Here is a 15,082-nt window from a genome sequence, read left to right on the forward strand (position 1 = left end):
GAACTATAGCACTATAGAAATCAAACGCTTCTAACGTACCGCAACTATAGAAGCGTTTACTCTATAACATAGCGTGGTAGATATTATTTCTGTTCAAATAAAAAAACACTATGCTAAAATAATGAAGGTGCTTTTACCATAGAGGTAACTCTAAGACTAGTAGCATAGAGGTAACTCTAAGACTAGAAGGTCCCGAAATAACGTGCTCAACGTTTTGGCTCAGCTCTGGTACCATAGAGGTAACTCTAAGACTAGAAGGTCCCGAAATAACGTGCTCAACTTTTTGGCTCAGCTCTGGTACTCTCTTCGGTCCCAAGCTAATCGATTCACCCCTCGAAACATAGGAAAAACCAATAACCCCTCATTTTATCTGTCAAACTTTCATAGCGAATCAAAACAAACATTGTGTAGTACTAGAATTTCGACTAGAATAGGGTACTCTAATCGTTTGCTTGGGACCAATAGGCTACTAAAGTGGTGAGCCAATTTTTAATCGTTACTTTCGTATTGATTGTTGCTGGTACTCTCTTCGGTTCCAAGCTAATCGATTCACCCCTCGAAACATAAGAAAAACCAATAACCCCTCATTTTATCTGTCAAACTTTCATAGCGAATCTAAACAAACATTGCGTAGTACTAGAATTTCGACTAGAATGGGGTACGTTAATCGTTTGCTTGGGACCAATAGGCTAGTCAAGAAGTGAGCCAATTTAAAATCGTTACTTTCGTATTGATTGTTGCTAGTAGGTCCCGAAGAAACGTGCTCAACTTTTTGGTTCAGCTCTGGTACTATCTTCGGTCCCAAGCTAATCGATTCACCCCTCGAAACATAGGAAAATTCACTAACCCCTCATTTTATCTGTCAAACTTTCATAGCGAATCAAAACAAACATAGTGTAGTACTAGAATTTTGACTAGAATTTGGTACGTAATCGATTTGCTTGGGACCAATAGGCTAGTCAAGTAGTGAGCCAATTTCAAATCGTTAGTTTTCTTATTGATTGTTGATTATACTATTTCATGATTTCATAATTCCGAAAAACATCTTTTTATAGCAAGTGAGTGGAAGCAACCCTGGTTCGAATGATATCCCAAATCAGTGGTTAGGCGCTTCTTATGGTTATTGTTTATGCGGGTAAGGAAAAGTCGTTCCAATCGAGCAGACGACCTGTCAAATGGATGACATCTCAAGCAACATTGCTACAAATCTAAATCATGACAGAGCAACATGTGCTAAAGTCTAAATCATCACAGAACGACACTAGCACACGCTCAGAGTTTTTGGCGGTATTCAAATGAAGATGTTTGAAAAATCTGTACTTTCGATTCGTTGGTTGGAAATGCTATATTAATATCAATATGAAGCTTTAGTATGATAATTTATTAACTAGAGAAAGTTCGGAAGAGGATAGGTTGACAGTTTTGAAATATCAGGAAAGACACGACAGAGTACAGAATAGAAGTTGAAATTGAGCGAAGGGGATAGATGGGTAAAGAAGAATTGCATTATAACACGCCATCGCCAGGAAATGCTTTCGGCAACTTGGGGCTTTAGGTAGTGATAAATGTCACTAGAACTATTCCACAGCTACAGACAGTATATGAGCAAGTCAAACGCACACTCTTTTGCCCGTGGATTTGAAGAAAAACTTCAAGTCCCCAAATCCATTAATGTATGAGTTAGGTAGAGGAGTGTGCGTTTGACTAGTGCTGTCGCATTAATGGCCCTTCGCTCAATTTCAACTTCTATAGAGATTGCTGACGTTTAACGTACGCACACTACGTCACGTATACGTATACGCAAAATGTTTTCATCGGGAAAAAAAACTTCACAGCGGAAAATTTTCCCGATGAAAACAAATCACTGACACAGTCATACTTTAGCAATCTCTATACAATTTTTACACTGCCGTACTCTAGCCGAACTATCAACCTATCCTCTTCATAAATTTATCTAGATAATAAATTATTACATTGAAGCTTGATGTAGATATTAGTATAGCATTTCCAATCAACTCTGAAAATCGTAAAAATATCGTATGACAACAACAAAACATAACGGTGCCGGTGGTGTAGTGGTAAGCGTGACAGGCCTGGGTTCAATACCAGTCGGCGCCGCCGGGATGTTCTGAGGCATAACATCTCTGATCACGCCTTCCTTCGGATGGGAAGTAAAGCCGTTGGTCCCCGGTTCATGAGTTGATAGGTCGATAGGTAGGGTCCAGGTGTGGGAGCTGCCTTCCTGGCACGTCGGTAGCATTGGTGCTCAGCACGGAAAACAAGATCGACGGAAAAAACAAAACCAAAAGGAAAAAAAAAAACTAAACACATTGAATGTCGATACTTGGAAAAATGTTCAAGCAGTTTTCCATTTGCTTGCAAAATAAAACCGATTGAGTCCTCAGAACCCACGTATGAATAAAAGCGTTTACTTTAATTTTCCCGTAAGAAAAGCACGGGAAAGTACAGTAAACTCTTTTTATTCATACGGCCCAATATATCCGTTTGTCTTTGCTAGGTCTATAGCTGGGTACTGCGGAGTCGACCAATTTTATTTTGCAAGCCAATGGAAAACTGCTTGACAATTTTCTCAAGTTTAAAACTGGTTTGCTCTTTCTCAGTTGATTCCCGCCAAAAGCTCTGAGCCAGGATTGCTTGAGACCCCATGACCATATCAAAGTTTGTTTACATACATGTTTCGCAAAAGATTGTTTTACTGTAATTGAAAACTCAGCTGCCTCATAAAAATTATGCTGGTTTTTATACTTTCATCACTGAGCCTGCTGGTTTTTATCTTTGAGCTTAAAATTAAGAATGTGTTATGAAAAAGTATAGATCATTTTATGAGATTACAATGCTTGACGGTAGATAAGAACAGTAACTGCATTTGCTGCTTCTGAATGTTTGGCTCCCGCTTGACAGTTCACACTGGCTCCCAAGTGACAAGCACCTTGAGCGAGTGTACACAGCAAAAAAAGTTGTTGAATATTACATCGAAACTGCTGCAACTAGGCCAATCCATCGGTTGTGTAATATCACATTGTACAATGTACATCGATTTTGCGAACAAAATTACATCCATTGATGTAATATTGTATCTGCATTTTGCTATTACATCATTATTTCATACATCAGCTTGAATTACGTTGATCGATATTACATTTTTTTGCTGTGTATGCTTATTTTTTTAAATAATAACCACACTTTTTTAAGTGCAGCAATTTTAAATCGCCTATAAAAATTAAACATCTGGAGAAAAAAATTGCACTCAAAGTTAATCTTTCAAGGGGTACACATCAGGCTAGGTACGTCTCCGAATTTAAAAAGGCATTTTCTAAATCAAGTCTCATTTTAGACGGTTTTACATTATATTTATTGCTGAGAATATATTACTGCTCGTTGTGATCCTCGCATATTATTACCTAGTGGCAATTAAGTTACAAATCAAGACAACATTGTTCTACACGTCTTACTACATCGTGAACATAACGTCATTGATATTCACAACGGAGTATGTATGTTTCGTATACACCGTAAAACATCGAATTTTGATATTGAACCATATTATGAAGCAACTGCTTCTCGACAGTACTAAAAATAAGTCAAATGAACCTGACGTAAAGACTCCAACGATTGCTTATAATGAAATTTACAGTATCCATGGACAAGCAATGGATGAAAAGAAACAAATTAGAACCGTACATTATCCTACTAAAACTGTTATTAATGATACTAATCTCTTTCAACAATTACGCTTGATATGCCGTCCAATGAGTGACATGTAAGTTAACTACACTATATATTTCAATTTCGATCAAGTTTGATAAGTTTATTTCAGGAATCTAGTGAAGCAACAAAAAATAGGCCATCATTCGCTTTCTTCTGAAGTTATACTGTTTATTGAACAGATATCAAGTCTGCACTACATGGCTTGTGAATGTATAGTGCTGATCAATCGAACATACTCTTTTCAACTAATGCTTCACTTCGCAGCCATGTTTTTGTTTTTAGTTTTTGGTCTATTTGCTTTCTACAAGTACATGTGTTGAACAAGTTTTATATGAAATTATATTGATCATCAGAGTTCACATTTTCAGAGCATTCAACGTAACATCAATTCGTTTTCAACTGATTGCGGCCGCTAATGGATTTTGGATAATATATTATGTTATATCAATTTTGGTAATCATTCACTCAACGTCCAGCACCACTGAGGTGATGCACGCTTCCGGAGATATTGTACATGAGATTATTAGAAGCAAACAGAAGTCATTCAGCAATGCAATAATTGAAAAGGTTATATTTTCATCAAATTAGTGTTATAGAAATAATTTGTATTTGTATTTGTCTTCCTTCAGCTATCAACACTTGGATTACAAATCAAAATGCGTGACGTATCATTTTCCTGTGGTTTGTTCCGTTTCGATTGGCCATTATTTGCTTCTGTACGTAATAGATTAATATTATATCATACAGTCAGTTGAAGTTGACATGATTGATTTATATTTCAGATACTTGCTGCTATCGCAATGTATCTAGTGTTCCTTATTCAATTTGATGTTTCACCCACGCAAATATCAACGAACTCTACAGTAACTGTTAAATAAAAGCATCACTACTTCTAACAGTCCATTTAAACATGTCATAGCACATTGCACCGTAAATGTCACTTGTTCTCATGTATGTAAGCTACACTCCAAGCACTATGTGGAAACCCTTCCGTAATGCACGCCTTTGTATATTTGTACACAAACAACAACAAATGCTTGATATTTCTCGCCGCAACTGTCAGTTTATTCTCCAGTGACAAGTTTTTGTGTAATTTTTGTCCAAGTGAATCGCGTAGTATTTTGCTGCGAAAATTCTGTGAGTTTTCAGTGATTTTGTCGGGTATATTTTGTGTATCATTGAGAAAGAACAAATATTATTAAGTCTAGTAACAATGGCAATGCTAGAAGGAACACTCTCCAAGTGGACAAACGTTATGAAAGGATGGCAGTATCGCTGGTTCGTGCTAGATGAGTATGCTGGGCTTCTGTCTTACTACACGGTATGTACAATTTACTCCCTTATCATTGCCTGTTATCGGCCATTTTTGCCCGTGGGGCTGTTGATTTGCGAATACTACCGATGATCCAACGAATGTATTGATAACATGTAGAAAATATGCCTAAAAGTATGTCTCCTAGCATTACACATATTTCCCTAAAATAAGAAACAGTCGGCGAAAGCTCTTATGTCGTGAGATCATTCTGCTGCTACTTGCTCAAGGATGTCCACAAACGAACATGACTGAATTCAAACGTCACGGCAGTTCGATTGAACATTGCGTTTTATATATTAATCAAGGATACGAGATACGAGAAAACAGAATAGTTTTTTTTTTTATTAAAATTTGTTCAGAATTCAAATCATATTACATTCATGTTTTAAGCTAGTTGCGCCTGCTACTACTGTAAACTACCAACTAATTTTTTTTTAATATATATTCTACATTGGCCCTCAATGTGACATTTAAAATTTAATTTTTGATCCAGTACTAGTTCCAGATATTTTACTTGACTTGATCAAGAAATTTTAACTTCTTTCATAGTGACTATACCACTCAGTGTTGGAAAAGTTCGCGATATTTCACCACTAATACTAGGTTTCAAAAAGGAACCTCCAGGCTTATGTGGGAATATTATAAGTTGAGTTTTTGGAACCGTTGGGAGAAATCTTCCATTTGTGTAAATAAGAAAAGAAAATATCTAAACATTTTGCAGTCTGCTGCAAATAATACTTCTTCCTTTAGCAGAAATGCCTGTGTTATCGGCAAACAAAGACTTGTGGCAACACAGGGAGGTCCGAAGGTATTCTTTGGGAAGCGGACGCATTGTTGGATTCAGTGGTCGAAAATCTAACGGTGGTCTATGGTGGGATCTGGGCTTGGAATCTGAACTGTGGAATGGGGATTTGTGTTTAACAGCAAAACTATTGTTCGGGGTAGGATGATTTTCTAACGAAACAGGTCTTTGATTTCGATTGTAAAAATCAAAATCTGCATGAACTGAATATTGAAGATGAGGTATGAGGTGGCCAAGAAGATGGTAAGGAATTAGGAAAGGGATTTTGGTAAACTTCTCGATGCTGAGCATTCTCGGACTAGGTTTGGGTTCCTATATCCTTTCCTTGTTTGGGTTGAAGTTCACCTTATAGGTCCATTATCCTGTTTTGCAGCGAATGAATCCAATCAAGGTCCTCCTGACTCAAGTTGGTGGTTCTGGGTCTGGGATTTGATAGTGGCTCGTCGTTACTACATCCCCTGCTTCATCGTTATTTTCTTCTCAATTTCCGAATCATGTGGGTTGAATTATTCTACCAAAGCATTTTATAAATGAGATTGCGGGTTTTGTTAATCTTTTGACGAAGTCATTATCAAAACAATACAAGCGCCGACATGTAGCAGACGAGCGATATAAATTTTATTTTCTCTTCCCAATCGAGTTCAACTGCATCGAGCAATTCTACTTGCATGTCATAATCAGTGCTGAGATTTGTCATTGTCATTGACAGACTTTCGCGCGATATTGACAAAATAGTTCTTCACATAGTCACTGATAGACTTGCTGAATTTATGTATGGGTCCAAATTAGGGACATTTAGGCCGACATTACATCCATTTCCCCTATATGAATAAATTCTAAAATAAAGTGTGGATAATTATAATAAATAAATAATTCTGTAAATAAATAAATATTTCTGTAAATAAAGAAAAAAATTAAATTAATTACGTGATTATTGCACAACTTACATTTGAGGCATTCCACAAAGGTTCGCAAATCGATCCTGACCGATCATTTCCAATTACGCTGAAACTTTGCACGGTTGTTCCTTTTTAGTAAAGATGCCAATTTGTGTTATCAGTTCTTCAAATTGAATCACGACTACTTTTTGAAAAGGGCCTGTGTAAAAATAGTACTAATGAGTTTAAAAATATAAATTGCCAAAACGCTTTGTTCGATTGATTTGGTGTTCTGAGCAAAGTTGTAGATATTATTTTGGCAATTGTGTAAAAAATAAACACTGTAAAAAAATTCGTTTGTTTCAATGAAAAAAATTATATTTATTATTAAAAAAGTTAATTTCTCAAAAAGTACATTTTTGAAAATTTTCGTTTTAAGCCTCATTGAATCTCATAATGTTTGCTACTAACTGGCAAAGTTTGGTAATGGTAAACTCAACTTGAAAATTTCACGATTTTTACATTTTCATTAATAACACATGTTTTTTAATCGTGTATATTTTTTCAAGAATCGCATTTTAACTTTGCACAACTTTCCCGAAGACACCATAGCAATCAAGCAAGCCGTTTTTGCAATGTATTAAAAGGTTTATTTTATAAGCGCTTTTCTACACAGGCCCTATTGGAAAAGTAGTCGGGGTTCGGTATTACAATTTGTAATAGCGAATCCCGACTACTTTTTTATTTTAAAATTTCAACTTAAATCCACAAAATACATTTTTCTGCTCTTTTTTACTTTTTTTTAGATGATACATAATTTATTATCACTTACTTTCTATTTTTATTTACATCACTTCTTAAATACATCGAATATTTTGGCATCATTATCATTACAGTTTGAGTAACGTTTGGCTTTAATTTTATTTTCTGAAACAGGAAACAGGAAAGAAGGAAACTTTTGAGTTCCTTGAATTATTTTTGCATTATTATATTGCTCGTTGAGGTGTGAAGCCATACATTCGTATTCCTCTGTTGTGGCAAAACTAAATGATAATTTTGTTAATTCTTCTTCTTTTCGATTATTTGCCCAATTATAAAGCTCTCTTGCATTTTTTTATTGGATGTTCACGTTCTTTGGCCAAACTTGCTCTAGTAGCTATGCGTTTTATTGTACCTCCAATAGCGTCACAAGGACCTTTCCCTTGTGATGTTGCAAAGAAATGCCATTCGGCTTCAATTCCATACTTTGATTTAAATTTACAAAGGCTAGCAAAATTTTTCCGGTTCTTGTACTGTGACGCGGCTCCATCGGACATAAAATAAATCTTGTTGATATTTTTACTTTGGTTAATGCGTAAAAAACTTATCATTTTAGAAATAAATAAGTTAACAGCCACTGAGTCATGCCTTAACTCTTCAGAAATTATAATAAAACTTAAATGTTTAACTTGCATATTTTCTCTAAAATATACAACAAATGGATGAATGGTAGCTTGTTAGACATTCCAGTGATGAGACTGAACTTCATCCTGTAACACAAAGCTGTAGTTTTCGGAAAAATCGCAAGTAACTAAAAATTCACCTTCTTGCAAATTATTTCGTGCAGTTTTCAAAAAATTAGATTGCTGTGTTTTTATGAAATCATGTGGTATCAAACTTGTCAATTTCAAGCAGAAAAATGAAACAAACTCGTCTGCAGGCTTTACAATAGCTTCTAAATCACATCTATCCGTTGTAACCCACTGTTCAAATGAAAGCTGATCAATGCATGTTTCCTCTAATTGTTTTAATAAAATGTTTTCTAATGCGGAAGAGTCTGGACAATCTTCACAACACCGTAGATAGCAATATGTTGTCTTGTTTTCACAAAGTAGGCTGTCAGTGAACGTTTTTACATCATTTTAATGGTTAAGTTTTTCCAAACTGTGTAAAATTAGATTGATGTTTTCATGCGTTGTGCAGACGCAAACATTGTGGGTTCCAGAGCTGGTTAAAAGTTTACATTGCTTAGGGCGGAGTTTTGCAAATGAAGAGAATCCAATTTTTACATTGCAGTGAATTTCATTGAATCGTTTATAAGCTTCTCTCAAAGTCATCATTAGTAATCTTTTTTGAATGGCTTGTCGTTTTCCTTCTTTCTGCACAGACACATAATCTTTTTGACCAGGCATTGCCCGGCTTATATCATCATCTTCAAAAAAAATTATGACTGCCAATTTTGTTTCATCACTTAAGGCTGTGCCATATTTTGCGGTTTTTGACGAATGACCTTCCTTTATCAACTTAGCCTCGGTTGCAATATATCTACTAGCATCAAATTGATCCATAACTTTTTGTGTTGACCATGACTAAGGCAATAACGATAAAATTAATAATGTTTCACTTCTTGCAGTGGATGCATTGGCAAACTTTTCCTTCATGTTTTCTAAAACTTCTTTGAGTTCATTCACTTCGTCAGCCTCAGGCTCGAAGTTGAAAAGATTCTGTCTAATACCTTCGTTGATTTCACGGTGCTTCTTTTTGGGGTAGCGAACCCCGACTACTTTTCCAATAGGGCCTGTGTAGAAAATCGCTTATAAAATAAACATTTTAATACATTGCAAAAACGGCTTGCTTGATTACTATGGTGTCTTCAAAAAAGTTGTGCAAAATTAAAATACGATTCTTGAAAAAATATACACGGTTGAAAAACATGTATTTTTAATGAAAATGTAAAAATCGTGAAATTTTCAAGAAATCCTAACTTTTTTACCATTCAGTTTACCATCACCAAACTTTGCCAGTTTGTAGCAAACATTATGAGCTTCAATAAGGTTTAAAACGAAAATTTTCAAAAATGCACTTTTTGAGAAATTAACTTTTTTAATAACAAATATAATTTTTTTCATTGAAACAAACGAAATTTTTTAAAGTGTATATTTTTAACATTATTGCCAAAATAATATCTACAACTTTGCTGAAGACACCAAATCAATCCAACAAACCGTTTAAGCAATATATATTTTTAAACTCATTAGTACTATTTTTACACAGGCCCTGTTAGAAAAGTAGTCGTGATTCAATTAGAAGAACTGATTACACAAATTGGCATCTTTACTAAAAAAGAACAACTGTGCAAATTTTTATCAAAATCTGAGCCGACAAATTAAAAAAAAATTAAAAAATTCGTCAATCTGTAGAGAATTGCTCATTTGCTCATAACTCATCCTGCATACGATGATAAATTACAAAAAATTGTCGAAATATACTTTAACGTGTATTGTTTACATCCTGTAAATTTGGTGCGATTCTGTTGTGAAGATTTCAAAATGGAACCGAAACACGACTCAGGATAATAGTGTAATGGATGACGAGACATACGTCAAAGCCGACCTACAACAATTACAAGGCCTGCTATTTTCCACTGTCCGCCACATCAAATTAGGCAGATAAATTTTTGCAGAAACAAATTTCGAAGTAGGGGAAATGACGGCTTCGGCATGACAGACTATTTTCGGCAACCCAAATTGAAACACTATTTTCACTGGATTTTCTTACGAAAACACTTCGCTGAATGCATGCAAACGATTCTTTATGCTTTCAGCTTCAATTTGACTATATTTTTACCACTGAGAAAAAGCAATCTAGCAAGGTTTTCTTGAAATGCAACACACGCACTTCAAATTGTAGCTGATTTCGAGTTGCCGATAATAGAACAGCAGATTTACATGCAGTTCAAATGGAACGGTTGCCGAAGAAAAACTGGTTGCCGACAATACTCGCTCTCACTAGAGAAGATTGGAGCTTTGTAAATGCGTTTCAAAACAGTTTTTGACAATTCTTTCAACTGAAATTGTTAGAGCAGCTGGCAGCAAAAGATTGTAAACAAACCAATACTGCATATGTGTGCGTTCCTTAGAGAAAAATGCTATAGAAAGAAGGTCGCTGCTTAGGTTGCTGAGAATACGTAAATTCCCCTATGTCAATTTTTTTTTTTTTTTGGCAACAATCTGTAGTTGCGGTAAATGAAGTGAGATTTTCGTCACAACCGGAACTGTGAATCAAGAAATGTATCTAAATGAGTGCCTCCAAAATCGTCTATCAAAGGAGAGCGGGACATTTCGCCGAAGGTCATTTCGCCGAATGAGTCATTTCACCGAATGAGTCATTTTACCGAAGAGCAAGCTATTTTCTACGGTTTTGAACTTTTCTCAAAGCTCAGTAAATTTTTAAATCATTCTCGAAAAAAGATTAAGAAGGTTAGTTTATTTAACCTAGCAAGTAATTCAAATGTAATGCTTCCTACTTTCGAACATGAGCAGTTCTTTTGAGTTGTACTGATTTCAGAAATTTATCAATAATAAATATTTTTGATTTATAGGAATGCTTCATTCTTTTAAACATGAGCAGTTCATTCGAGTTGTACTGATTTCGTTATTTTCTAAATAATGCTTTCTTCTTTTAAACTCACGTAAACTGCTCATTCTTTCGAGTTGTAATGATTTCAGAAATTTGTAAACAATCAATGTATTACATTAAATGGGTTCCAAATACATTTTAATTGTATTGATTAATAGTCGGCGAAATGTTCCATTCGGCAAAATGTTCTTCGGCAAAATTACACAGCCTTATATCAAAGATCACACAGAATTTTTTTTTTTTGATTCTGTTAAATGGCTTTTGTTTGGTGATACTTTTTTGTGTGGTGCTATAATTTCGCGAACAGGCTTTCTAAATAAATATAATAAATAGCATTTGAATATCACAGGAAACAAAAATAAATTATCTTATTTATCACAGAGTAAATTTCCTTGCTACAAAAATGTAGAAAACAAATATACCATAACTTGTTTAAAAAAAATAGAAAAATAATAGATTGTTGTTTATTGATACAATATACCAATAGAGTTTTTAAAAACTACAAAAGGCTAGAATGTGCTCCAATTTAATAAACTGGATCAAATCTCTGATTTGCAATTTAACTCAACAATCATGAAAGGAGCAGTTTGTTATCATCATCCACAACAATCCGCAAATCAATTTATCAAAATCTTCACAATGGCTTATTTTGAGACAAAAAAAATCATGTAATTTTATAATAATTGCCTACATTTAGGCGCAACCGTGTATTTTAAGAAATCTGATTTTTTATTTCTGCTGAAAATACACTTCGCACAATGATTTTAGCACCTGATTTGGAATTAGGGAACCCCAAATCATAAAGCTTAATTATCATAAATGCACTGGAAAGTTATTTAAGGGGTCGATCAACATTTCCAAATTCGAATTGGAATGGTTTCTATTTTGGCATAGTCGTTCAGATGAATAATACCGATTGGATGATAAACAATACATTATAATATTATCTCATCAGGCAGCACTAGTGTAAAATTTCACTCCAAATTGCTTGTTCTAGCTGGGCAGCTAAACTATCAGGTTGTGTTTCATAGGTAAGCTGTTCAGATACAGTGACAATTATTTGGAGAATTCTACCACCACATGGTGCTAGTTTTCCATTTGACTTCAAGTGGCTTGCTTTAAGTTGACAGCTCGAATAGATAGAATACACACTTAGATTTTTTCACCGAGATGGGCACCACCGAGCAGCTCGGCATTTTATTTTGCTGGATCTCAGTGAAAAACTTGCAGATATTCAGCTAACAAACGGGAATTTTGCCGAGATCTCAGCTAACAAACATATTTTTTGTTGAATTTCCAGCAAAATAAAATGCCGATCTGCTCGGTGGTGCCCATCTCGGCTAAAAAAAATCTAAGTGTGTACGTTTTGAATGCCGCCATACGATTCTTTGGTAAATCTTTATTTGTTCTTCTTCATGGCTATTTTGTCTCTAATGCAACGTTTACCTACAGCCTGCCTACAACTTTAATATTGTTAAGTAGTTTAGGTCAGCTGTGACTTGCAACGATCAATTCCCTTTATAATGGATCATATCATTCGATCAGTTTGAAAATTATGGAACTTTATGTTTTAGAGCTTTTATATCATTTATCATGTAAAAGTAATGTTGATATATTAGCAAAGTATGTTCGATGTACTTACAGAGATAAATAGAATATATTCTTTAAATTATGAGGTATTCCAGAAACTGTTACAGGTTGACTTGTATCGATTTAAGACGGCCACTTTCGGATGGGATGTGTTAAACCTCAAGGTTGGAACTAAATGCAGTAAATAACAATATCTCGTTTCGTGTTGTGTTATCATTATGAATTCGGAATACGGGGGCCTCGGGGGGTCCACCAGTAGATCCGGAATAGCAGTAAAAGTGGCCAATTCATGAATCTTGGTTCTGGCTTTCTACGAAGTTTCTGTTTCCTGCAATGTTGGTTAATTTTCAAGGCCAAATTGTGATGGTGAACAGGTAAATTTAGAATTACCTTACTACGCGGCGCTAGTGTACATCTGAACTTCCTGTACCTATAAGCTAAATCTTGATATCCTGACCATCTAGGAAGTTGCTGTTTACGGAAAACTTGTTCAAATTATCAACGCTTTTTGGATGGAAAATTAGTTAGTTCACATTTTTCCCACTACTCGGTACGCAAGTATGAATATGAACTTTCAGTGTGTACTACTTCTCGAAAACATGACCATCCAGTTGCCATCTTCGGCTTTTCTGATGATAGACAGACAAGTGACGTATAGTAAGAAAATTTTAAACTACTCTGTCCCCATCCGGAAGGTTTCATTCACCTGAACCAATTTCTTTTCTCTTTTTTTTTATTAAAAATATTTTCAGCCTCGGGTAACTTCTTAGAAGATCAGGACATCAACGTAAAGTCCACATGCACAGTAAGAGAAGTCTAAACTAATCTGCCCACAATTTAGAAGACCTTGGTCAGTTGAACAAGTTTCCCGAAGACGGAAACTTCCTATATTGTCAAGATCTTAATATATATGTGACATTGGAAATTGAAAATTAGCGTTGCATAGTGAAAAATTTTGAACTATTGTTCTCTAACCAACCATATTTGACCGACTGCATTACAGTAGCCTTCTATATGACCAGGATCATGATGTTCCCCGCATGATGTTTTTCTTGCATTATTTAGACTTTTTGTGGTTCGTGATAAAACATCTTCTAATGAAAAGCACATTTCCTGAAAATCGATGTAATTAGGGAAAGTACTCTAAAGATCAATATTCATTTAATTTATCGCGAAATTGTTGTACAGTTTTGGCTAAATTTTACTTTAAATTTAGGGGGCCATCTTACCCCATCGACCCCTAACAGTACCGCGTTCTACTCAGACAACTTTAATGGAAAAATATTGTCTTTCCAAAAAGTACCATCAAGATAGCCTAACATTCATAACCCTTTTGTAACCAACCCACACAACTGTGTTAGTCATATTTTCAAATCATTTTCTGCGAACTTTTTGTTTAAATTTCAAACAAGTACAAAGAAGGCAATAAATTCAGTGCCAACATTTCAAAGGGGTGTAATTGCATTTGTAAACAATGACTTTCGTCTTCGATTTCTCGCGAATGAAAGCTCACTCATGAAAATGAATGACACCAGCAGGTAGAGGAGTGTTTCCTGTCCCAGCTAGCATTGGTTATTTGGAAGGGTGGGCTTTTATTTGCGAGAAATCGACGGCTAAAGCCATTGTTTACAAAATCAATTACGCCCCTTTGAAATGTTGGCACTGAATTATTATAATTGTAAATAGTAAAACTTGTCAATTGAATTTACATGTAAAATAAGGCTTGCCTTTAAAATCATTTGAACATTTTCCCCGTCATGAAAGGGATAGACAAAGTCATTCGTATCATATTTGGTTGGAACTTAACATTTCCCGTCTAAACGTGGATGTTTAAAGAAGATCGTCAAAATAAGTTTTTTTTTCCTTTCATTGACAAGTAGCTATGAGACCTTTAAGCAACCGTTAAGACCACGAGCATTTCATGCATGGGTATATTATTATTATTAAGTGTGTTCAGTTTACGCACTCGTACAAACATCACGTGCGCGGCACAAAAATGGCAAACAATGAATGGAGGTCATCGAGTTAACCCATTTCCGACTAAAATCTAGGGACATCAGAATAAAACCCATTGTCGGGATGATTAAACCTTTCTTTCCCATAATTATTTTCGTAATTTAAAAATAGAAATCTTGGTTTCTAATTAAACCGCTAGAACAAAGATGTTAATTTTTATTTAGATTTATAGACTATGCTAAAAAAAATGTTTTTAGGTGGTGTGATCCATTGAGTAGATTACTACACTGGCGGTAATACATGTCAAAAATATTAACGTTTAATCATCACTTTATTTGCTTTAAATTGAACATCGTATCATGTATGTGTACCACCTATAAAAACTTAATGTCTAGCAATATTTATATAGTAAAC

At 34.9% G+C, this 15,082-nt stretch overlaps 1 protein-coding gene across 1 annotated transcript in view; it reads left to right on the plus strand.

Moving 5' to 3' along the window:
* Positions 1 to 4,797: 4,797 nt before the first annotated feature.
* LOC135700976 (oxysterol-binding protein-related protein 9) overlaps positions 4,798 to 15,082 on the plus strand; it is a 116,060-nt gene continuing 105,775 nt past the window's right edge. Inside the window, exon 1 of the mRNA XM_065221665.1 lies at positions 4,798 to 5,050. Coding sequence (XP_065077737.1) covers positions 4,943 to 5,050 — 108 coding nt within the window. The 5' untranslated portion in view covers positions 4,798 to 4,942. The remainder of the gene's footprint in view (positions 5,051 to 15,082) is intronic.

Source organism: Ochlerotatus camptorhynchus, unplaced genomic scaffold (genome assembly GCF_037179485.1).
Source record: "Ochlerotatus camptorhynchus isolate MF236.1 unplaced genomic scaffold, CSIRO-AGI_Acam_v1.1 ptg000146l, whole genome shotgun sequence".
In the NCBI taxonomy this organism is placed as follows: Eukaryota; Metazoa; Arthropoda; class Insecta; order Diptera; family Culicidae; genus Ochlerotatus; species Ochlerotatus camptorhynchus.